Source organism: Tetrao urogallus (assembly GCF_951394365.1).
Source record: "Tetrao urogallus genome assembly, chromosome: 7".
Classification (NCBI taxonomy): domain Eukaryota; kingdom Metazoa; phylum Chordata; class Aves; order Galliformes; family Phasianidae; genus Tetrao; species Tetrao urogallus.
The window spans coordinates 1,210,256-1,236,437 of record NC_136820.1 but is presented as its reverse complement, the minus strand read 5'-3'; the positions used below and the strand labels follow the sequence as shown (position 1 = coordinate 1,236,437).

Sequence of the window (26,182 nt, the reverse complement as noted above, 5' to 3'; positions counted from 1 at the left end):
CTGCACAAAGGCTGCCTAGCACAAAACCAGCCTTTTTTCAGTTAGCCACTCATTTCGCTCTCTAATTTATGTTTTAATTTTCTCAGATTGCGGCGGATGCCTCTGTCCTCAGAGCCAAGCTTCTGGTTCAGTCAACATTTTGTGTTAAAAGAGTAAGTAATTTTTTTTCCTGTCTCATACAGATGATGAAGAGGTCTCCATTAGTGCAGATCCTGAGCCAGCTGACCTCCAGGAAAGCCCTGTGAACAACCCCACAGAGGAAAGCCTCGGTGAGCCTCCATGCATCAACACAGTGACCTCAGAAAATACAGTTCCAGAAGAGCTAAATGGATACAGTGTGAACAATATTGATAGCCCAGGGGCTGTCAAGCCACCCAGGGAAGTCAACCAGAACAACATAAATGAAGAGCTAGCAGGAGATGAGGAGGTTGATGCCGTGCCAGTTCCTGAGCCCTTGGAATCCATCCGAGGAGAAGTGCTGCCTTCTTCAAATGTGACGGACCTCACGGAGCAGCTGGGTCTGCTGGCTTGCGTGTCTCTTTCTGAGACTGAAGTTAGGGAAAACAGCAAAGTCAATTCTGGTACTCAGGGAGATGATGGAGAATTGAACAGCACGGAAACTTTAGATGTCAATGAGGTGAGTGCAGAAGTGTATGCTGACAAAGACCTAGAGAAGAGTCAGGAAGAAGGGGCTTCAGCTCAAGAGGAGGAAGACAGCAAGCTACAGCTGAGGACCACAGCAAAGAGGAAAACAAGGCCATGCTCCCTGCCTGTGTCTGAACTAGAGACAGTTATAGCTTCAGCTTGTGGTGAGCCAGAGACTCCTCGCACTCACTATATAAGAATCCACAACCTGCTCCACAGCCTACCCTCAGCACAGATGAGCAGCGATGGGGAAGAGGAGCAAGATGCTGGCAACGGCGGGGAGAACGATGAAGAGTCCACAGTCAAGGAGGTGTTGCAGAAGGAGACAGTCAGTGAGAGTGAGACCATGGCAGCAGAGCCTCCTCCAGAAAATGAGGCCGAAGAGAACTTCAGCCAGTGCACAGTGCCTCCTGGGACCTTAGACGAGCAACTCTCTGACTTAAATGATGGGCTGGTGGATGGGGAAAACCCCAGGACAGGAAGCGAAAGCGAGTCAAGCTCCAGACCCAATGGTGACAACGAATGTGAGGCGTGCGACACCTCTTGCTACAGCCCCTCCTGCTACAGTACCTCCTGCTACAGCACTTCCTGCTACAGCACGTCCTGCTACAGCACCTCCTGCTATGACAGTAACAATCGCTTCTCCAGCCATACGCGCTTCTCCTCTGTTGACAGTGCAAAGATTTCTGAGAGCACGGTCTTCTCCTCTCAGGATGACGAGGAGGAGGAGAATAGCGCTTTTGAATCGGTGCCAGACTCAGTACAGAGCCCTGAGCTGGACAGGGAGCAAGTGGATGGCTCCTCCCAGTGGCCAGATGAGCTAGTAGCTCATGGTGGGAATCCACAACTAGCCACAGAAAGTCTAGACACCCCAATAGCAGGTCCAAGCAGCAGAAGAGAAGGTTAGATCCTGAGAATCAGTGCGCTGAGCAGCCCTGATTATCTGGATGTCACAGAAGGCATCAGATAATCAAGGTTTCAGATAGCTCATGGCTTATTTCATAAAAACCTGGGGTCTCTGAGTTGGGTGATATTTTAGGGAGGGTTGGATAATTGAGCCTGTCTTTATATATCCCAGCATATACAGATGGGGGATCTGTATATATGGATTCCTGTAGATATACATGCATCATTATAAAATCAAGATTAGCTGAAGTTATGTGGCAGACCAGCATTATCACATCCACCAACCAATTCCTTATTTCTTGGGATTGTTTCATTTCACATATCTGATGTACTGCCATGTCTCTGCTAGACAGTGAGAGGACCAGCTTGTGCTTGTCAAGGAGCAGACATGCTGATTTACTTCAGCGAAGGATCTGGGCCAGTGTCTGTGTATGATATACACCGTCGTGTATGTGGAGAAAAGCAAATGTTTCGAAGTTAGAAATGAAACAAAACCTGTTTAGTTAAATTTCCCAATAATTTTTTTTGTTTTCAAACAAATCTACATCAAATTTCGCAGACCGTAGGGCAACTCAGAATGCTTTTTTTTCTGAGACTGAGCTATATCCAACAAAATTCTTGTCTTATCTTTCTCTAGAGATAAAATATGATTTAAAAAATCACTTCTGTCTTCACAACGTAGATATTCTTTTTCCCAATCTTTCCAAACCTCAACATTAAATATACACCTTTGGTAAGTTGTTTTACGTAATATGGAGTTACATGAAGGGTGGATTTGGTTACTCATCTTTGGTTCACTTATCATTTTTCTCAGGCTGAGGAAGTGAAGGCCTCAGCGGCTGCTATGGTCAAGGGTAGAATTTGCATTCCCACATCGTGAGTCAGCTGTCCCCTGGTATAAGTGACACCAAATGTAAACAGCACTGAGAGAATAACATAATTGGCGATCACTAGGAAACTCCAGCTAAAGCATCCTTGTGCCTTTTCATTGTCCATTCCCACTTCATTTACCCCGATCTTTCACTGCTCTTGCTGAAGGAATGGTGTAAGGGGACTGTTAAACCCTTGGTTCTAACCCTAACAATTCTCAGAAGTACAGAGAGAGATAGAAATCCTCAGCAAGGTGGACCTTCCTTGCAGGTGAGGGACTTTGTATACCCAGGAGGGCATGAGTGTGTGTGTGCATGAGACTATTCTTACAGAATTGATGGTTGCTTTGGACCTTGTGCACTTCTGAGAGCAGCTTTGGGGAGAGGATGTCTTCTGCATATGGACTCAGTATGGCTACAGAATTTGTCTCTCAAGTCTATATAAAGCTCAGCAACTTTGTTTTGGCTGCCTGAAAGAGAGAATGTCTGAAAGGCAGCCCTGCCCTTAGCACTCTTTTGGTGTGACCAGGGGGTACTTCAGTAAATGTGCGTGCTGATCCATGGTTTGGTGGCTGTTACAAATACAGTAGATGTGGTCACCTCCATCCACTCCAGGTGACTGACACTACCATGATTCCACTGGCGTAACTGCCATGACTAGGGGAGAGTCAATTATGGTGAGGTAAGTAAAGAAACATAGATAGATGTTCTGGTAAATTGTGCCACAACACCTGTAGAAACAGCACAGATTTTAAGCCTGTGAAAGACAGACTTTTAGCATTGAGTAATAACTTAGATAACTCTGCTGTCTGTTCAGAACACACAGCAGATATGACCATTAGATATGCCTATGCACAAGAGTTTTAATGGGGAAATTTAAGATGACATAGAGGGAGTACTTTTGACAAGTCTTTTTTCTCACTTCTGGATGGTGTGAGATTTTTTTCAGCTTTATACAAAATTAGTTTCTGCCTTGTAGCTGTTGTTTGTGTATGTTTATTTTTAGGCATTTTTTTACATATTTGGTAGCAGTATGTTATTTTTTACAAACTGTTCTTTCTTGGGGCATTAAAATAACACTGTTAAAGACAGCTAAACCGACCACTACACAGTTTGGTTCAGATGATTGGTCTGATTTTAATTTTATCCTGGTATAATCTTGGTTTCTAAGGTTTTAAGAACAGAATGAGAAGGAATCTGAATTCTTTTTATCTTGCAGTTTCCTCATTCTCATAGTTAAGTCTAAGATGAGGAATAGTTTTTCTTCCTTACAATGAACTTCTTCATATCTTAAAGGATTCTATAAAAAATATCTGGATCTGAAGTTAACTTTTGAAGTTCCTCTCAAAAGAACATGAGTTTGGACATTTACTTAGATTTCACTTATTTCATATGCAGATAAGTAAGCATATATACAGCATTACTATTTTCTAAAAACTACTGTTGCACTGTCCACTGTGTTTCAGTTTTCCTTCTTTTCTTCTTCTGTATCTCAGGTCTTCTCTCTTTACCTCAGGTCCTGACTACGTTTCACTATCTTTTGTCCTCTTCTACCACCTGTCTCCTATTTGTTTCTGGTCCTTGTCTCATTCTCTCTCCTCCCTCCCAAGACCAACACTTTGAATTTTGAAAAATATCTGTAGAAGGAAGTGCTCTTCTGCTTTACAGGGACTGCATAATTCTGCCACTCCAACCTGTTTATACAGTTGCTGATCCTTTAGAAAAGCAGAGGAAGATTCAAGGCAGATTTTAGCCTCATATTTTGCTGGTGAGAAAAGTTGGAGCCAGCATTTTGCATGTTCCTGTCCAATTTCTGCAGAAGCTTGAGCTGTACTATATTTCTCAGAGATCAAGCCTGATTCTTCTCTCGCTTACACTTGTGTGTCTATGAGTCCAGAATCTGGCCCATAATAGATTAGCATTGGCTCAAACCTGAGACCGGAGCCCTGACTGCATTATTTTCCTAATTCTTTGGTGTGTGAATTGTTATTAAAATAGTGCCTGGGAATAGGAATAACTAGAGCTGCAAGTATACCACGAAAACCTCTGTGACAAATAATCACTTGTTTTACAGTAGCACGTTTTTTGAACCATGTTATGAAAACAGTGAATGACTGTCAATATCTTGAATATCTTGTCCATAGGTGATTGTCCTTTACTCCATAATTCTCAGCCAGTCAGCCAGCTTCCTTCTCTGAGGCCTGACCATCATCACTACCCAACTATCGATGAGCCTCTTCCACCAAGTAAGCTTTAGCATTTTTTAACTTATTACGTTTTTTCAGCCTTTCCTGTTAATTCAAACAGTGTAGAGGTCAGTATGTCTTTCTATATAACCCCATCTGTTCTGTATATACTTTCTCCAGAATCCAAGCAATATGGTCTTTTGTTTCCCGTGTTTGATCCTGACTTCAAGTATTGTCATGTTATTTTGGACAAACTCTATAACATCCCTTTGCCCTGATCCATCCTCTTCTTTGCCTACCATGAAATGAAAATTGTAGTGTTTTCCTCATTCCAGTCAATATTGTGAGATTGGAATGAATAGGTATCTGTCAGGTGTGCTGGAAGCCTTACAAAAAAGCTTTTGGTTTATCAGCAAATACTGTGTTTTTGTTGTTTTTTTTTTTTTAAAGTTTGTCTTCAGGTTTTTCTGTAACCCAATTCAAACATAGCTTGGGATGCACTCCCTGTGCTCAGTCAGCCCTGCTTTCAGGTCCAGCACAACTTTTGCTCAGTCAGGATGCACCAGGAACAAATAGTAGGTCCAAATGATTCTGTGAAAGGCAGCTCACGCACGGTGATCCGATCACGCTACTTTTTGATTTGGTGATCAACTTAATGTTCTGCTCATTGTGAAAGGAATGACATCTGCAGTTGGGATGAATAAAAATCAGAGATTTTTAAGTAGAGTAGCCGACTAGCAGGCTGACAATACAGGACTGTTACCACTGTGTCTACTGCTGAAGGTGTTTTCACTTGTCTTAGTACCTTTTCCCTTGTGTACCTGGAGGATTACTCTGCTTTCTACATTAGCTCTAACTGCCCAGCAGAGTGCAGTCTATGCCCTGCGACGTGCTGCGAATCAACTTGCAACTTCAGCACGTGATTTACAGCCCCAAGCGTGCAGTGCCTCAGAAAAACAACCAGGCACGTAAACAAAGCACTCTGTTTTCTTCACAGCCTGAGGAGGGAACTTGTCCTGTGGTGCCCTTGAAAATAATTCATCATTTGCCAGCCACGCTGTCAGTATTCTGTAAGCTGAGTATAGTCCTGATGCTGGCGTCAGCTGCACAGTGGCATGAATGATTCAAATGCCTTTAGCCCAATGAAGTCTTATTAGAGTCCCACTGTGGCTTGCCAGTGAATGATGAAATAGGGAATGGTTACCTCTGTAACAGGAAAATACTTTTCTTCCTCCCGCTCTTACCTCAGTGGTTTGTGAATAGGGCACATTCCCAATTAGATGACTTAATGATAGGACACTGACACCACCTCAGGTAAACAAAATGTACTGTGAACCCATGTCCCATATTCATCCATCACCAATTCAGTACGCTTTTCCTCTTTCTTGTAATTATCCTTAAAAGGCAAGTATTTTTACAATTGATTTTCATGAGTGCTTTCACAACAAAGGTTAAATATATGAAAAGCAGTGTATGGCAACATAGTTTAGAAGTTATATCCCTTTGTAGGATTTTATTGTGTCATCTGCTTATAACATCATTTTACCAATGAAGGCTTGAGACTTTGTATAAAGGCTTTGAGACCTAAGTATATTGACTTTAATGGGAATAGACTCTACTAAGCTAATTTTATGGGGAGAAAAAGGTTGAATTAGATAATATTACCTAAGAAGGCAGTGCTAAGTGCTCTTAGTGAGATTTCAAAATTGTTTCAAAAGGAAAGCTATAGTCTTATTCTACAAATATTTCTTTTTCTAGTATCCAGTATCACTGTTTCAGTGCTTTTAATGCCTCTTAATCACAATTAACTTATTCTTGAATGCAAATGAAAGGAAAAAACTTTGTATTTTAACCATGTTATGTGTACAAGCCTGGCTTGCTTCTTACATGTAACGTTAACCTCTTCACATTGTTGAAGATAATGTTGTCAGAGCTGCAAAATCATTGCTGACTGGTTTTACATTGGCTGTGGATAACTCTATGGTCAGTCCTTTTCCTCTTTGGAATAGTTTTCTGAATAACTTCATTTCATCAGAACTGCACAACTATTGATACTGGGGAGGAAATTTTGTTTCAGACAGCTTTGTTTAGGAAAGTAAGCTAGACCAGATTCATTGTTTATTTAGGAATGTCATAGTGACCAGCTCAAATGTTAAAGCCTGTATGAAATTGACAGGAGATCTGCAGAGCTTTTATTGCCTTCTGATGGCATTAATGCTCACCCCTTATTATGCATGTGTTTTCTAGTACTGCTACATGCCCTACAGAACTGGAGCCAAGAAAAATGTATTTGCCCTGTTCAGCGCTCCTCTGTGCAAAAGGTGTGGCTGAGCTTGGAAAGGGAAAAACAGCATTTTTACTTTGCCACTCCAGGATTATGGGCTTGCCAGAAGAGGTTTCATCTTCTGGTATAAATCAGACCAGTTTCAGATGCTGTTGCAAAATATGACTCATCTGATGGAGGGGGATCACTAGAAAACAAACAAGTACTGACCCATCTCCACTCTCTGCTTAAGCGTGCTACTTCTGTGAAGGTTAGATTAAGGTTAGTCTCTGTTGTAGTCACAGTTTTATTTTGCCTGAAAAAGTAACGAAAAGGCCTGATGAGAATTGGCTGCTTCCTAGATTACATATGCCCCTGAGGTAACATGAAGAGACTTGTGCATAGCCCAAAACCTGAGTCCTGTCTGTCGGTTCACCTGTCAGCCTGTTCATCTCTCTGTGCAGGTATCTATCCATCTGTCCACAAATCTGGTATTGTATGCAGCTTCAATGACTTGTATGACTTACTGATTGTCTTGTGGGAAGGCAGAAAGTGCACCTGACATCTTTGTGCAACCAAAGTACCAGCGCCTTCTACCCTTCGACAGACTTCCCAGGTGATGAGAAGAATAGCTCTTCAGCTGATTTTAAAAGCTGTTGCAAGATCAGTACTTATCTAGGACCACTGCGGAAGTCCCAAAAGCCATGTGGCACTGTTCTTAATATTATATGACTGCCACTGTCAGCATGTGGTTTCAGGTGCATAGACACATTCAGCAATGAATAAAGCAGTGCTCACAGTTAGATAGAGGTAGTTCATGACTATACATAATACTGCAGGATGTCTGATGCATCCTGCAGAGATGGCCATCCTGAAACTACAATCCAGTCTGCACAGTTCTGACCTGAAATTTTCACTGTAAGCTCACTGCAAGCTCTGAAGAAGTTTTGTTACTCTTGGATTTCTAAGGATTGTACTTAGAAGCTTAGGAACTCTGAATTACATTTAATTAGAGATACACTGCAAGATAGGCTCTGGAACCAGTAATGCACAGGGCTGGATTATGAGAAACTCAAGATTTACATTGTAAGTGGGTAATTTTATTCTTAGTAAGTGTCTATCAGCAGGCTCTGGATCAATATTGATGTCTTCTACATAGACTGATAAGAGTGTGGCATTACCTATGAATCCCTAATTATCCATTGAGATTTATTGTTCTAATCTTGCACTGTAGTGTGAAGTAATGACTAGGACAGCAAGAACTTCTTAGTGATTTTAAGGTACAACATGTCATCTTTGATCTGGCCAAGATAATTTCCTTGTGCAGGATGTTGCAGATAGTGCGTGGCTCCAGAGCAGCCATGGTGGTACACCCACCACTAGTGACAGCATGCGTGGTAAGGCTTTGGCCTTCAACCTGCCCTGTCAAGTCTGATTTCATTCAGTGTGCATCTGTTGTGCTTGATGTGCTCTTTTTCACCGTTTGGTTTAGACACTGTTTTCATGAAGCTATGTTCTTGTTCTTGATACAGCTACAACATCCTTGAGAAAACCTTACCCAGTTGGATAACCAGAGAGCCCTCCCCTTAAAATTATGTGATGTTCACAGACTGTATGTATGTACATGTGCTGTTAGCATAGTTTTTGCACCTATAATTACCGAAGTACTTACACAGACAAGTCTAAAAGAAATAATGCATGTGTATGAGGCTCTTGCCGTTTTGAAGTCTCACAGAAAATCTTTCTGAGGACTCTTGGTGTCCTTTTCCTGGAACTAACGTGCCACGGGCTACCAGCCACAGACTTAAGACAGCCTACACTAGGATGGGATCAGTCCGGATATGGGAGCTGAGTTTAGCCATAGTTGTTATTCTGGAGAGGGAAACTGTGAAGAATGGGTTTCCAGACAAATCATGGAAAGATACAGCTTCAGTTCTACTCGTAGAAGTAGTAGCAGATAAGATGTAAAGAATGAAGTCCATCTGAACCTGAATTTGGTTGTAGGAAAACATGGAAGGAATGGTCTCTCCAGTTAGAGTAGTCATAGTGAGAGTGTGGGAATAACAGATAGTTTTACCCCCCAAAGGTAATTACCGTATGTGCATTTGTGTGTGAATATGAGTGAGGTTTGTATATAAACACATGTAGAAAGTATGTGTTTATACCTAGAAATGTCATCAGCTCATGGACCATGTAGAAATATGAAGCTAGCAAGTCAAATTTGTATCACAACTCCATACATTCCAAGCAATCCAGTGTGGAGCTTTGTTAAGTAATTCACTTCTGAATTTCCCCTGCACAACCCTTTTTTTTAATCAATATTACCATTTTCCACAAACCATCAGAACATTTAGTTGTCAAGCCTGGGATAACTTAAATATTAAAAGGAGACAGTGATTGAAGGCTCAATATTATTCTTCAAACTTTCAGTCAAGTTGGCATTCATCAGAGCACTAGGATTATGAAAATCATTTGTGTATATCTACAGAGATTTGTATGAATATGTCCAATCAGGCTGTGATCAGTTTCCAGGGGAACCAATAATTGTTGTAAGAAACATGTGTAAGCATGTTTACTGTGAAACATAACAAAGCAGAAAACATGGGTTTGCCGCATTAACTCAGATTTAATCCTTCTTTGCTAAGTGTCAGCTCTTTGTGGCTGCCCTGACCTGTAATGAATCCAGCCAGCTATTAGTAGTAATTGTAAAATTATCCAGCCTTTTAAAACATGTGTTTTTGTAGTCTATGATGGTGAATTCCATAGGCTACCTATGTACTGTGTGTGAAATATTTATGTATATGCATATACGATATATGCATATAGATAAACACATAATATATATATGCATTTGAATATATATGTTGAATATATATACATATAATGCACGCGTATAGGCATGTATATAGTATCTATCGAGTATGCATATCTTCTCTCTGTGAATATATATGTGTGTGTTTTTGTATCCCCCCACATAACTTTTTGGAAGACATCATGCTGACAGCATGTTCCCTTCCTTTTCTTCCAACCCCAGATTGGGAAGCTCGGATAGACAGCCACGGGAGGGTGTTCTACGTTGACCATGTCAACCGAACTACCACATGGCAGCGCCCCACAACTGCAGCAACACCAGATGGGATCCACAGGTCTGGCTCTATCCAGCAAATGGAGCAGCTGAACCGGCGGTGAGCACTTGCATCTCTATTCTTCTAAGATCCACAGCCTCTTTTCTCAACAACACCCCAATAACCTCCTTCCTGGAGAAGAGAAGGCTACAAGGAGACCTCATTGCAGCCTTCCAGTACTTAAAAGGAGATTGTAAAAAGGAGGAGAATCAGTTTTTTTTTACATGGGTAGATGGTGATAGGACAAGGGGAAATGGTTTCAAGCTCAAGAAGGGAAGGTTTGGATTGGATGTCAGGGGAAGTTCTTCACAGAGAGTGGTGAGTTGCTAGAGCAGACTGCCCAGAGAGGTTATGAATGCTGCATCTCTGGAGATGTTCAGGACCCCTGGGCAACTTGGTCTAGTACCAGATCTGGAGGTTGGTGGCCCTGCCGGTGGCAGAGGGGTGAAACTTGATGACCCCTGGGATTCCTTCCAACCCAAGCCATTATATGATTCTATTATTCCTTTCTCACTGCATCCCATTGGCTTCCTAAGCTTCTTTCCTTGTCCAAATGCAACAGACATCTTCTCATCCTGGCTGCTGCTGATTTTCCTATTTCGTGTACCTGCTGTGGGTATCCAGTACACAAATTTGCCCACATGAGGGGTGCTGTTCAGTGAAAGATGTTTCAAAACTTTTGAAACTGTATGAAGAGTCCTTTGAAGAACTTTCTTTGAAATTACTCCTGAAGGAGAAAGAAATGTTCTTCCAAAAGATGGAGTTACTTTTTCTGTTTAACTGTTAGAGTGGTACTCATGGCTCAGCACCTAGCACTGCACTGCACTGCAGCAACTACAGAGGTTTCTATGCTGACTGTTCTTAAAACAGTGTTTACTTATCGGTGCGGTTTACATATCTACTCAAGCTAGTTAGACCCACTGAAAGGTTTGTCTCTTTTTCCAGGGCAGAGCACTGCTCTAGTAGAACTGTACATATTTCCAGATAGAGACAGATGTCTTAATGTTGTAATAGGTGCTGTAAATCTGTCAGTTCATTTTTTGCTAGCTCAGATGTATCTTAGTATGACACACGTTTTCCCTTTGTTTGTTATGGCATTGGTCAACAAGGGAAAGGCAATCTGGACTTAAGCAAGACTTTTTACATGGTTCCTCACCACATCCCTATTTCCAAATTGGAGGGATGTGGATTTGATAGATGGACCACCTGATGGATAAGGAATTGGATAAAAGGCCGCAGACAGAGGGTGGTCCTCAATGGCTCTGTGTCCAGGTGGAGGCCGGTAACGAGCGGCGTCCCCCAGGGCTCTGTCTTGGGACCGGTGCTCTTCAACATCTTCATCAGTGACAGCGATGGTGGAATTGAGTGCACCCTCAGCATTTGCTGATGACACCAAGCTGAGCAGTGTGGTTCACATGGCGGAAGGAAGGGATGCCATTCAGAGGGACCTCAACAGACTTGAAAAGTAGGCAGGGTGAACCTGATGAGGTTCAGCACAGCAAAGTACAGAGTTTTGCACTTGGGCCGGAGGAATCCCAGGCATCCATACAGACTGGAAGGAGCGGTCCTTGAGAGCAGCCCTGCAGAGAAGGACCTGGGGGTCTTGATGGATGAAAAGCTGAACATGAGCCAGCAGTGTGCATTGCAGCTCAGAAAGCAAATGGGATCCTGGGCTCCATCAGAAGAGGGGTGGCAGCAGGGACAGGGAGGTGATTGTGCCTCTCTACTCTGCCCCATCTGCAGCACTGTGTCCAGGTCTGGAGCCCCCAGTACAAGAAAGACAGAGAGCTGTTGGAGAGGGTCCAGAGGAGAGCCACAAAGATGAAGAGGGTTCTGGAGCACCTTCTCTATGAAGACAGGCTGAGAGAGCTGGGCTTGTTCAGCCCGGATAAAAGAAGGTTGCAGGGTGACCACACTGCAGCCTTCAGTACCTAAAGGGAGCCTACAAACAGGAGGGCAGTCAACTCTGTGAAAGGGTAGATAACAGCAGGACAAGGGGAAATGGTTTTAAGTTGAGAGAGGGAAGATTTAGGTTGGATGTCAGGGGGAAGTTCTTCACAGAGAGAGTGGTGAGGTGCTGGAACAGCTGCCCAGAGAGGCTGTGGATGCCCCATCCTTGGAGGTGTCCAAGGCAAAGCTGGATGGGGCCCTGGGCAGCCTGGGCTGGTATCAAATGGGGAGGTTGGTGACCCTGCCTGTGGCAAGTGATTGGAGCTTGATGATCCTTGAGGTCCCTTCCAGCCTGGGCCATGTGGATCTGTGATTCTGCATCTGGTCTAGAAATAAATTTGTTTATCATTTTTATCTCTTGCTCACTTCTTGGACTGAATTTAATAGTGGTTAAAAATCCTCCCTTTTTACTTCAGACAATTTTTTAAGTCCCTGCTTACTGTAATGGTATGGTGTCTTTTCTAGACAAGCAAAGCTGAAATTATGTTCTAATCATAGCATGTAAAATGCCACAAGAGTTTTTTGGTCTTTTTTTCTGTGCTCGGAGAAAGTTCTGCAACTAAGAGAAAAATACAAAGTTTAAAACTATTGTTTTCATTGTGCAGAATAGTTTTGGAGTTACTGTATGTCAGGAGAACTGGGTTCTGAATGACAACAGAAAAGTTGATTTAACTCTTGGGGAGTACTTCTGTCTTCTTAAAGTCGTCATTGTACACAGAAAGTTGACAGCATCAACTCTTTCTTGAAATAAAATGTAGCATTTCATAATGTGCATCATGTCTTGTAGAGGTGAAAGAACCCTTACAGCTTTCTTCAGAAGACATCAAGCTACCATGTTAATATTAAAAATAAAAAAAGAAATTAAATCCCAAAGAGTATGCTTAATCCAGACTTTTTTTCCAAGGCATTTACATGACTCTCCTCTACCATTTTGTGTTTGTCTTTAAGAGGGATTTGGATTATGTGAAAGCTCAGAGTATTTGACTGGTGATAAGCAAGTTTTCTGCCACAAAACGCTCTGTTGTGGGTATACATCAGCCTTTTGTGGATATACATCAGCCTTTTCTCCTTTCTTTTTTTCGTTTTTTTTTCTTTTTTTTTTTTTTTTGGAAGTTGAACTCTCATGTAAGTGCAGCACAAGACAGAAATAGGTGTTGGTGAGGCTGCTTTTAGGAGTGTACCATTCCTTTAGCTAGCACAGGTTAATTCATAAACCAACTATCTCAGATACTTCAGAGTTTGTACGTTTGTGATGTCCTTGCTACAAACTTCCTTCTGTATTTTCTTGTAGTTTGTCTGGCTTCCAAACTTATGATTTGTCACTGGTTTGGATTGGTAATTGAGTGCTAATAGGTCTAACATTTTTCACTGAATCTCTCTATTTTTGGTAATCAGAAATTCAGTTACAAAGTCAAAAGTATAGAAGATTTTCAGTAGTGACATAGCTCTCTTTATCTGAATCCCATTGCAGACCACGCATTTTGTAGTAAATATAAATTGCCATGGGTTCTTGGGACAAAGGATAAAAAACCAATGGATCGCTGCTGTCTGTTGAAGAGCTCTCTTGATTTAAGATGCTGAATAGGGGGTTTTCCTGTTGTTTCAAAGTTTGGGAACAAAAATTTCCCAAGATTCTGATGAACGAGTCTCATGCTGAATACTCAGTTAAAAGAAATTGGGCATTTCAGAATTGGAAAGTGATTTCTGCATTTCAACCTGGCTGCTTGAATTTATGAAATTGTCATTGCAAATTTCAAACATTTCAAGTCTTCAGATTTCTGTGTCATGAGGAAAAGAAGCTTTCATAAATAGTAAATGGAAAGCATTATAGTAGGCATTGTTTCAAATTTTAGAAATACTGGTTTGTTGTGTTTCAAACTTCATTGTTTGAAACAGTCTTCAGCAAACACACCTGAAAATAATTTTAGGTGAGGCAAGAGCAAACACGGGGCTTGCAGATAGAATTGCCAGCAGCCTGAACAAAGTGGAACTCAAAACCACTTAATTTGAAAAAACTTGGCCACTTCTCTTTCTGAACCAGTTTACTCAGCTTCCTGGTTTCATTTCTGGGAGGGAATGGAAAAACCAAAATATTACAAGGAAACCTGGTATTTCTAGCTCTGCCAAAACCACAAAGCTTCGGAAATTTAGCTTGGGAAAAAAAGAAAAAAGAAAAAAAAACCTCACATAGCTGTAATTGCTCAAATCCAGGAGCTTCATCCGACTTTCTTTCTGTGCTCAAAGCTGCTCGTTAGCTATGCTAGCCACTTCAGAATGCAGAGACAGCCGTAATTTGTAGTGTAAAGACTCTTGCTCATTTTCTTCAGCAGTACCTGACTCACTGACTTGTTAGCAAAGCAGTTAATAGCCACTGCTGCTCAAGCTCTGTTGGGAAGATCTTTTGAAGCATATGTATACCTAGACTCATTTTTGCACTAGTTTAAGAAGTAATAAATAACACAAGAAATTATAACTGTGTAGTTAAGACAGCTTCAGAGTGGCATTTCTAAGCCTCTATTTCTTTGACACATCACTTTGAAAAGACTGAATTTCCAGAGGCATTCCCATAACCTTTGCCCTTTCAATATTTTCTCCAATTACTTTGACATTTTTTCCTATTTATGTAAGATAGTTTTATAGTACTGACACCTCCAAAACATGGTTTGTTTGTTTGTTTGTTAGTTTTTGTGGGCAAACAGCTAGTACTACTGTTCAAGGTTTGGCAGTAGGAATTTTCTACTATCTAATTAAACCGAAGCTGTGAAGTTTTTTTATTAATGTGCTCATATCCCTCGATTACACGAACTCCTTAAAAAACATGTATATTGCTGATGCATGTGAGTGTCGTAAAACTCCTCCAGTAATGGAATGGAAAGTTCATTCAGTTGCCTGTAGTCAAGTGAATAAAATTGTAAAGTGTGGGTCTAAATCAGAGGGACATAGCAACTAAGGTAAATTTGTGCTGTTATGAAATCTGCTATCAGAATTTCTTCACAAAGCTGGATGTTGACTTAAAAATAGAACACCCAGTCTTTTTGTTTTTTATCTTCTAAATTTGCTCTTTATTGAGCTTTCAAATGATACAGTAAATGCAATTTTAAATGCTTTTGAATGCTGAGGGATATAAATACTACTCTGAAAGTTAAAACCTAGCTGTTTTTTCTTAATTGTTTACAGCTCATCTGCCCAAAGTTGAGTTGCGGTAAGCTGTTGGAGGCACTCACTGTCAACTGAAAGCATAAAAAACAAATCCTCGTTGTCTTTACTGATCCCAGGCCTATTTAAGGAACTAACTCCTGAGCAATTTTCTATTTAGAGTAAAATGTAAATTAACAAATAAAGAGAGGGAGAGAAAGTAATTAGAAATTCTAAGTCAGAACATGAGATGAGAAAAGAAAAAAAGAGCGTAAGTCAAGAAAATGGGAGACAAGCAATGTTGGATCAGATTAAATGCAGGCCATAGAGCCAGTCTTGTTTATCTATGTTTGAGAATACAATCCAAAAGTATGGATTAAAAATATCGAAGTGGATTAAAAGCTAATCAATTAATTAACAGGACCTATTTCTTTCTTTCCCTTTCTATTTCTTCTTCCTTCTTTCTCTCTGGATTTAAAAATACATTTTCTTATTCAATAAATAAAAATATTTACATTCATGGCTTGCTAGTAGAACCAAAGAAATCTTGATCTCTCTTCTTATTCAGTTGTCTGTGTGAGTGAACGAGTTAACTAGAATTGATTTTGTGTAGTGCTTATTTGAAACACTCCTGATTATTTCCACAGCCAGGTCTATATTTTGTTCCTGATCTGGTAAAGTATTTGAGATTTAAATAATCTTATTAGACCTACTAGCATCAATTAATGTGGCAATTAGTTCCATAATTAATATGGAAATTATATAGTTTTTGAAGGTGTTTGCAGGTTTCAGTTCAGCATTTACTTCTGTCGTCCTTCTCACTGTTTTTTGCTTGTGTCTGTATTGTTTCTTCTCTCTTGTTCTGTAGCTGGTCACCACCCAGTGCAAGCTAATACGCAATCCCATTAATTTCCATAAGTGGACATTACACATTGTTGTGCTTTTCACTCAGGATGTGTTGCATCCTATTCTCCTCTTCTACAGTCATTTTAATGAGATTGTTGCTCTCTGAGTTCATACAGTCTACTAGGCTACATTCCATACTGTCTACCAAAACACAAGTGTTCTCAACTGGTGGCCATGCTATACCGTCATCCACACTGTGTACACTTCTACCTTTTTAGGGTTTTAATCCTTTACCAGTTTTGGGTTGAACATATGGTATTGATATTGTAATAAGCAAGGCTGAAGGGCATCAGTGCACCGTGCTACCGTATGACTAAATGAGAGAGAGAACCATGATCCTCTAATATTTTTAGGTTCCAGGCATCTGGATTATTTAAAGAGAATCCTAATGGAAATTTGTAGCTCAGGTACCTTTGTGAACTTGACCTTTGAGTCTCCTTTGCCTTTCAGTGTAGCTATGTAGCTCAAAATGCCAGATTTTGGGTTGGTCTCAGGTGTGAATATCTTCATCACTTCAAGGGGGGGAATCCAGTGTGCTCCTTACTCTGTTGTATTTTGAAGGTAAAAGTACTGGAATCATTGAAAAACAGCACTGATTATCAAGACAGGAAGTATCAGAATGCTATTCTGTTAACTAAGACACGTCGTTCCTTTCTCTAAATGTATGCAGATACCAAAATATCCAGCGAACTATTGCAACAGAGCGGACTGAAGATGATGGTGTAGTAAACAACAGGGTGGAGAGAGTTCCCACTGGAGGAGGAAGTGACTCTGAGGCAGAGCCTTCCCAACCAAGCTCAGGTATGTGAAAATAGCTATGGAGGGCATGTTCAGTGCTACTCAGTGTTGGCTTTCAGTTTCGAGGAGTGCTGAGGACTAGAATGCCAGCTAATTAAAAGAAAAAAAGGTTTAGCTATGAAGGTACAATCACAAGGACAGATAAAAAGGTGCTTTTTTTTTTTTTTAACAACTATTAAGACGGAGCATTTTTATTTTAAGGAAGGACAATTTTAAAATGAAATGGAGATGGTGTCTATTTTTGTTCAATGCAGTATAAAAACCACACTGTTTTATTTTTGCTGCGTTGTGATAAACTGTGGGTCTTTCCGTTTATTGTTTCTGGGCACGGTTTCTGCACTGCTACATTTCTTTCTGTGGACACACCTGCAGTGGCCCTGCCATGGAGTATGGAATATTTGGGGTTTTTTTTATGGCTACAGCTTTGTAATAGCTATTAGCAGATCCAAGTCTGGGCTGCCACTGAAGGAGGCACAGCTGTATTTTTACACATCACTAACTATATGACAGTGTCTCATAACAGAGCAGGGAACTGATCTATTTGAAAACTTTCTTGTGGTTAAAGCTCTTTGTAGCCAAATTCTTCCACTTGGCTCATTAGAACTAAACAAGAACTACTGCCAATGTGAAGGAGAAGAAGAGAATGTGTATCCAGAGAAGGATGGAACAGGCAGGGAGCTATTCCACTCTTTTTTGGTGGCAGACATATTTCTTTAAAGCAGTTGCAAAAAAAATAAAAATAAAAATAAAAATCAGCTGTTTTTATTCAGATAAGAAACATCAACAATCAGACTAATGTTCATGTTTTTTGTGGACCCACAAAAATAGCTACCTGCTTTCTTTGAGAAATTGTGCCACCAAAATGAATACAAAGTTCTTTTCCATTGGGTCATTCTCACCCTCCACCTAGGATTGTCTTCCATGTTTGCTACAGTAAGTAAGTATCTTCTTGCCATCCTTGTATAAAATAGCATTGGCAAAGGGAAAGATTCAGCTTATCTACTTGAATTTTCTGAATGTTCCATATTGAAGAAGAATTCTTCTCTCTAAAATCAACAGTGAGTGAAACCAGTCAGGACCTGAGTAACAGCACTGAACTAAACAGACAGCTGGTAAAAGCTGTTGTGGTCAAACTGTTATTTAGAGATGGCAGTAGTTATGAGCCAGTTTTTTAACATCCAGGAGCATCCAGCTCCTGCCCTGTGAGTACAGCAGCACTAACCATAACACCTACAGTTTTGCCAACAGACTCATCTTGGAAATGCAAGGAGAGTAGGTACAGGGCAGGATGGTGACATTTTTGTACAGTCACTTTTGTAGCCAAAGTAGAGACCAGATAACAGACAGTCTTTGCCACTGTTAATAAAATTGTGGTTCTTTTGGTTTCTGTCCAGAGATTAGGAGGGAAGGTTCCCTTTCTCCTGTGAGTTCTCAAAAAATCACCTTACTGCTGCAGTCTCCAGCTGTGAAGTTTATCACCAATCCTGAGTTCTTCACTGTGCTGCATGCAAACTATGTGAGTAATTACAATTTGCTTTTTCTGAGTCCCAATATTGTGCCCGAGGCCTTCAGGGAGAATGCACGGTGAATTCGAATTGTGTGACTTGGGGTTTGGTTGTTTGTTCTGAGCACAAGGCCAGGTTGAGGACAGCACAGACAGACTGCTGCAAGAAAAATCTTGCTAGGATTCTGCCACACACAGGGAATTCCCTGGCACAGAGAAGCTTATTAATTTTATTCTTCCAGAATAAGCAGGAACCCTTGATTTCAGGTTGATGATTCTGTTGTCTGTTCCTGCAGGGAGTTAGGTTGTTACCTTTGGAGCCATGTTCATGAGGAACCTCACTCAGATTGCAAAAAAGTCTCAGGGGAACAGAGAGAGGGAAAAAGTTATTAACTCCAGTTTGCACTCTCAAGAAGCAGGTAGGCATAAAGCAGTGAAAGAAATACTGACTTGAGTCAGTGTAGCTATTTTGGAAAAAAAAAAGAACATTAAAATTACTTCTTTTTTTTTTTTTAATTAATACAGTAAATCTGTATGTTTTGTTTCAAACCTGATGTGGAGTGGAAAAAGTTTAGTGGTAGGTTTACCACAAGGAAGTAGGTAGGGAAATCTCAAAGAAGATGTAGTTATCAAGTTCCAGTCTTGGTTTCCTTATCTTGAATGCAGGTTTAGCTAGGCATCCACACATGACTTCTGAATATTTGGAAAATGCTCTATTTCTGGTTAGGGTTGCCCTTTCTTTTTGAAATGAACAGGAATTGAAACACTTGAAGAGTTATCTCAGCACAGTTTTTAGGTAATGACTAATGTCCAGCTTTGGCCATGGCACTGTGTGGATTGAAGCCATCTGTCCTCCAAGCCTCTGCTAGAGCTTATTGCTCCTGAAATCCTGCGGAAGGTGCCTTGTATTTACTCATCTGACATTGCCTGAACTATGTTATGGAGCGCACATAATTTCTTCCATTAACTGGGTGATATATCAGGATTTATGTCTGGGAACAGTATCATTTTCATTCAGTATAGTTATTTACAGAAGGAGCAAATGTTTCTATACTGATGCAAGAAAAAGTTTGTAAGAGATTTAAGTCTCAGTTTCATTTCTCACTGAAATAAAAAAGTCAAGAGAAGCCTTCAGTTTGGGTTTATTAAATTGTCTCTAATATGGAAGCCATAACAATCTGTTGAAACATCTGTCAAATAGTCGTATAGATTCCACTTGTGCAGAAATAATGACCCACATAACTCCTGGCTTAATGAGTTGTTATATTTTAACGACACGCCCCCATTAAAATTTCAAGCTGTTAATTATACCAGTGAAGGTGGGTTTGGAAAACATTATGCAGCAGTTAGAGTTAAAAGGGAAAGGCTGTCATTATGCTGATACTTTATTTCCATTGAGATACATCTACATTACATTCTTGGTTTCTGTAGTGCCAGACTTATTGATCAGATGAAAATGGAACTTCTGTAACGGAGTAGGCTGGGAACTCAGCAGTTTGTGAGCATAAAGCTTTCCTGAGTTATAATCAGGTCGTATTTTCAGGGCAGAGATAATATCTCTTTAATTTCACTACATATACCAATGTTTTATCATAATTAAGGCCCTTTGCTGCAAGGAGTATTCCCTTCTCAGCACTACCATAACTATAAACCTTACATAATAAAACTAATACTTGTAAATGTTTTATTGCATCGTAGTGGTAAAAATGCATTAGAAGTACACAAAAATTGAGAATTCAAAGCTTTTGGAGCCAGACTCACTGGGCAGATTACATATAGACACACCGGGACTGACTTCACTGGAGACAGGAATTCTCCATTGTCCCTTAATTGCTCAAGACAGAGACAGCAGAAAGTATTTCACGTAGAATAATGAAAGCTCTAGTGAGTAATTCAGTCCTTTCAGGTGACCAGTATAACCAGGGCACTAATTTTCTGTATAGTGAAATGCTCAGAAGGAATGCACATTTTCTGTGAAGTTTCCTACGCTGCCTTGAACTTTTCCCCTGGAATAAAGGTCCAAGAGTAGTGTCCTGTGGATGAGAAAAAGTGTTGCCATGACCTGTGTATTTTGTGGATCTGTGTCACTGAACACACTACGGCCACAAATACAGTTCAGTTTGGCTCCTTTTCTGCACCTGGATCAGCACTAACTCACTCAGATCTAAGAGGATGTTCTCCTAAGAGGTGTCTTTAGTGTTCATGGTGAGATATGACTACCTGGCTTCAGGGTGGTATCCATGTGACTCATAAAAACATCTCCATCTGACAGGCTTTTTAGTCAGTGCAGAAAAAAATACTCAGTTCCAGGAAGCAATTGATATCTTCCAAAAATAGGCAATTGAATGTGTCTGTTTCTGTCCTGTCACTATAAAATGACCATAAATAAGGTAACAAACTCACGTACAGACACCTACACTGCAGTCCTCTTCAGCTGATGAATCCTACCAAAAGCATCTTAATTTTAGTGATACCATAAATACATGTTCACAGCGATCTTTGCACCTTTCTTGGATCATCCAGTCACACAAGCAGGCTTTCTGCTAGTCTATGAAAGAAATGAAACAGGCACAACTACAACATATTGAGTAGGTGGTGTTTTAGCTAACTGTTTTTTTGGAGTGCTTTATGAAGCAGTTTATATGGAGAGTAACTGTGCACAGTATGGAGGGATGTTTGGCTTTCCAGATTACATTTCTTACTTCTAAATGTTTGTGTAAAACAGTTGTTCAATTTAATGCAACTCTCACAGCATGTGTTTCATTTCTTTGGACAGATGCCCCCAGAAATAACTAAACGTCATTTTGACATCAGAACTGTTTTTTCTCACTTCTATTTTCCTTTTCAAAGAGTGCCTATCGAGTCTTCACTAACAGTACCTGTTTGAAGCATATGATTCTGAAGATCCGTAGAGATGCTCGTAATTTTGAGCGCTATCAGCACAACAGAGACCTTGTAAATTTTATCAACATGTTTGCTGATACCCGACTAGAGCTTCCTCGTGGCTGGGAAATAAAAACTGACCAGCAAGGCAAGGTAAGAGTGCCAACAAAACAAATTACTTGTTAAACACAGCACATCAGGCTACATGGTCTCTGACGGTCCCCTCATTCTTATCTCAAAAATGGTAAAAATTTGGATTAAACAACACTTGCACCAAGCAGAGTTATTTTAAAAGCAGGAAAAAAAGCATCAGGAACAAATGTTGTAGAGCATAGTGGTAACCTGGCTTCCTGTGGAATGTCACAGCATATCTGAGAAAGTATTGAACTAATAAAGATTTCATTCAAAGTAGAGATCTGTCATGACAGTGACAATGTCTGCTTCCATGAGGCTTTGCTACCAAATAAGCAGTGTTCCCTAGTGATTTTATTCTCTTCCACCTTGTTTACCTCATGGCTATTATATGTAATTTTGAGCTATGCAGCTCCATGTATTTTCCAAGATCTGTTCTAAATTTGGCTAAGAAAGTCCTATTATTTGAAGATACTAACAGGGGATTTCTGACACGCAGTTTCTAGTGATTTTCACTTATGTTGCCATAGTTGCTGGCTTTCTTCTTCCAAAAATAACCACTCCACATTGTTCCTGTATATTTCAGTCTTTCTTCGTTGACCACAACAGTCGTGCTACCACATTCATAGATCCCAGGATCCCACTGCAGAATGGTCGTCTCCCTAATCACTTGACTCACAGGCAGCATCTTCAGCGGCTTCGTAGCTACAGTGCTGGAGAGGTAACCATGCTTGTATCAACACTGATCCCTTTTCACAGCAGTCAGTTTAAAATGTGTTGGAAAAAAGGTCTTGTGGGTTTTTATCTTCCAAAGAAGTAAGAGCTCTTTCCTTTCTGAAGGGTTGTTGATAATGAAGATTTACATTTTTACCATTTTCAGAATAAAATAATAAACAAGTAAACTAAAAATCACAGTGAAATGATGACAAAACAGATTTTAAAAGAATCCATGTTTGACATCCTTGCCTTGCTTCAGTAAAGGCAAGCCACTCATTATTTGTATACTTTGATACTTCAGCAGCCTTGTATCTTTCTTCATTCTCCACTGTGACACTGTGCTCTGAAGAGATATACTCCCTCGCAGGTGCAGCAATGCATATTAAGGTCTGCTTCCCTAACCTTCAAATCATGCTAAGCAGTCTTTCCTATGTTTCATGGATATGAATTCTATCACTGAGTAGCGTGGGCAGGATAGCAGGTGCATAAATCCTGTTTTTGTTTATGGAGTTAAGGAGGGAAGGGTGCTAGCAATCAGATTCTTCATGCTGTTGAAGATTTGTGAAGATTGCGGGTGGATGGGAGTAGATATGCATAAGGGCCACAGGGTTTATCTCCTGCAGAAAATCATCAGAAGTGTTAGTGAAATTGATATTGACATTTGTTCCAGCGGGACTAGTCTGAACACTTCCTACTGCCGAAGGAACTTAGAATCAAGGGCAGGCAAGACATAAGTAGCTTTGATGGAGTTTTGGAATTTTGTGTGAATACTGCACAGTATTTTCTGAAGATTGAAGTCATCGGTGTCTCTTTCAGTCCTGTTCTCCCACCAGTTCAGCAACTTTCCTCTGCCAGCAGCCTGCACTTTAATGTTTTTATTGTGACTGATTCAAGTGATATGAATGTGAAAGCCACCTCTGTGGTGATCCATATTTAGGCTCATACTTTCCTGAGTCTTGCTTACAAATTCACTCAGTCAAAGACAGAAACACTGCTCAGCCAACCTAACACAAGAAATACACTTAGTTCTTCACGTGGTTGCAGGACTGGCAGAAACAAAACGTCATGTACAGGGAAGAGAGTAGAGAGAGTAATGACTCTGAGGAAACTGTGAACTCTTCATCAAGGGCACTGATCTGGCATGATTAGCCGATGAAACGGAGCTGCCTTCTGTCTAGGCAGCTATCAGTGTTGGCACTCTCACTGGCTCAGTGGCCCAGATCTCATGGTGCTTATGCACCCCTGTCATAGCCTTTAGTTTCCCCTCTGGGAATATTTGCTCCTCCACTGGAAGCATTCCCATTCATTTCCAAGGTCTTTAGATCAGTGCCTGAAAGCACACCACTTACAAGGAAAAGATTCAAATATTTGCAACTTGGCCCATGAAACTTTGTGGTCCATGCTATTTCTTCACAGTATGTTTGGATGTCTTTTTTTCCTATAAATCACAGAACTACAGAATTTCATGTACTGGAGTGAGATCTTTAACTTACAGAATCACAGAATTGCAGGGCTTGGAAGGTTCCTCAAGAGATCAAGTACAACCCTCCTGATAAAGCAGGTACCCTGCAATAGGTCACACAGGTAGGTGTCCCCCCAGGTCTTGAATATCTCCATAGAAGGAAACTCCACAAGCTCTCTGGGCAACCTGTTCCGGTGTTCCATCACTCTTACTGTAAAGAAGTTCTTCCACATGTTTGTATGGAACTTCCTACATTTGAGTTTTTAGACCATTACTTCTTGTCCTATTGCTATGCAGCACTGAGAAGAGCCCGGCCTCATCCGTTTGCCTTTAGATCTTTATAAACATTTATCAGAGCCTCCTTCAGTCATCTTTTCCCCAAGCTGAACAGACCCATGTTACTCAGCCTTTCCTCATACAGGAGCTGCTCCAGGCCCTTACTCATCCTTGTGGCCCTTTGCTGCACTCGTTCGAGGAGAACCCTGTCTTTTTTGAACTGGGGAGCTCAGATCTGGACACAGTATTCTAAATGTGGCCTCACCAGGAAGAGTAAACGGAGAGGATCACCTCCCTTGACCTGCTGCCACGTTCTTTTGAACACACAGCATGATACCATTGGCCTTCTTGGCCACAAGGGCACGCTGCTTGCTCATGGCCAACCTGTTGTCCACCAGGACCCCCAGATCCAGCCAGTTGGCTCGTGAGGATGTGAAATGGAGACCTAGGGAGAAGGAGAGAAGATTTAGCTCAGCACAGAGGAGTTGTGTCTTTGGGCCAAGACTCAGAGAGAGTGCCTGTGAGAGCAGAGTACAACACAAGGCTATTGCTTAACAGAGGTGAAGAGGAGACAAGACTATTTTCACAGCCGAGGTTTTCATTATGCTTACACAGCTTTTGACAAAAACATTGATGCTGTTTAAATTGCATCAATCCCTGTGGCACTCATTGCATTGCAGTTAGTACATTGTATATGACCTGTTTGAAAGTTCAGTCATAAATTGCCTGTTTTTAAAGGTGAAAGGGATTGGACCAAGATTAGCACATCAGCCCATTAAGTACTGCAGGCTTGACTGTTCTCCCTGACACTGGAATAACTCTCTTGTAGCTGGCAGATGTATACCAATATAAAAAATGGGTACAAGCACAATCATAATTAAATCACAGATAAAAATTTTCACTGTGCACTTTCACAACAGTTTTGTGTTTTCAATTACAGTATGTTTAATCAGAATCATCAAGAGTTTTTATTGTTCAGCCTTTCTGTTGACATGTATGAAGTACATTGACTGGTGTCTTGTTACACATAAACTTTTTATTCTTTATGTGCTCCAAAGGCAACTTGCCAGTCACATTTAGCTTCTCGGTTTTCATTTATGTCCAGCTGGAAGACCTGGCATTCGGCCATAATACTGAAAATGGATTGGCACTACTTACTTGTATGCAGAGCTAAGCATTTAAAATATTGGAGTAGAGGCAATTTCTTCCAGAAGTAGTTGCCAAGTACTACAGTTTGTGCAGCAAGAAGGAATCATCCCAGTAGAACGACAATTGGAATCCATACACATCTTGTCTTGACATGGATTTTTTAGCAGTGCTCCTCTGTTGGCTTTCCTGTGGCCACACTTTGTCCAAGTGTGTCCTTGTCATATATGAGGGAGGTGCATTCACCTCAGTTTGTACTATCCCACATGCAATTACACAGCAAGTAACAACACACTGAAGACAAATTGCTGTTGTTGTACTGGGCTTTTACTATCTTTTTAATAATTTAATATCCTCAGATCTAAGTGTCTGCCCACCTTCTAATGTATCCGCCTTCCTGACATGAATCCCTCCTCTAGATGAAGTGTTTAGGACAGTGGCATTCTTTAAGTCTCTCAGTTAAGTAGCAGTGATAAATTTCCCCTTTATTCCTCCTTATTTACCTACTTTTTAGTTGATGTTCTTTTTCTCAGCATATACAATTCAGTATCTGTTTCTGGTTATGCAAGTTAGGCAAAAGCCCTCTTCTGACCTGTGCTCAGCAGAGTTATATCATGCTCGTATTATTCCAATACTGAATGTCCTTTCAGCAATACAGAGAGAACACTTATAATGTTGTAGGTTTTTTCTTTTACAAATTAACATTGCTGTAAAAATTTTTACATAAATACAGTTATGCTAGAACAAGATACTGTATAATATGGCAGAGATTTTATTTTCACTGACAGAGAACTCCATCACTGTAAGGCCTTTACTAACCTGCATTTACTTCAAGACTCTGTTGCCTTCACTGTAGCACAGAAGAGGGATGATAACTGGATAATAGTGTCCCTCCATTTGGGAACACAACATTACATATTTTTAAGCTGACTGAAGTGTAAAGCTATAATTTTCATGCAGACTTTCTGTCCTCCAGTCAGTCAGCAAAATGAAACCACTCTGAAAGTCACAAAAGTAAAAATAAAAAACGTTTTTACTAATTGGTGTGCTGCCAATTTGCCATTTGCCCATTCTTCCCCTTTCCTCCTTTGTTGTAGGCTTCTGAAGTCTCTCGGAACAGAGGAGTTACTCTGTTGGCCAGACCAGGCAATAGTCTCGTAACAGCTATTCGAAACCAGCATCATTATGAGACATTACCTCTGGGTAAGCCAAGTTTCTCTTTTCAAAGCAGAGCTCGCAGAAAAGCTTTTAGAACAATTTGTCACTCACACGCACAGCT

At 40.6% G+C, this 26,182-nt stretch overlaps 1 protein-coding gene across 1 annotated transcript in view; it reads left to right on the top strand.

Moving 5' to 3' along the window:
• Positions 1–26,182, top strand: part of HECW1 (HECT, C2 and WW domain containing E3 ubiquitin protein ligase 1) — a gene marked incomplete at both ends in the record, with an annotated part of 159,514 nt that overhangs the window by 93,407 nt on the left and 39,925 nt on the right. Inside the window, 10 exon segments of the mRNA XM_079538467.1 lie at positions 183–1,547; positions 4,565–4,666; positions 8,402–8,418; positions 8,420–8,489; positions 9,904–10,054; positions 16,656–16,786; positions 18,178–18,299; positions 21,138–21,323; positions 21,889–22,023; positions 26,001–26,106. Of these exon segments, the coding sequence (XP_079394593.1) occupies positions 183–1,547; positions 4,565–4,666; positions 8,402–8,418; positions 8,420–8,489; positions 9,904–10,054; positions 16,656–16,786; positions 18,178–18,299; positions 21,138–21,323; positions 21,889–22,023; positions 26,001–26,106 (2,385 nt within the window).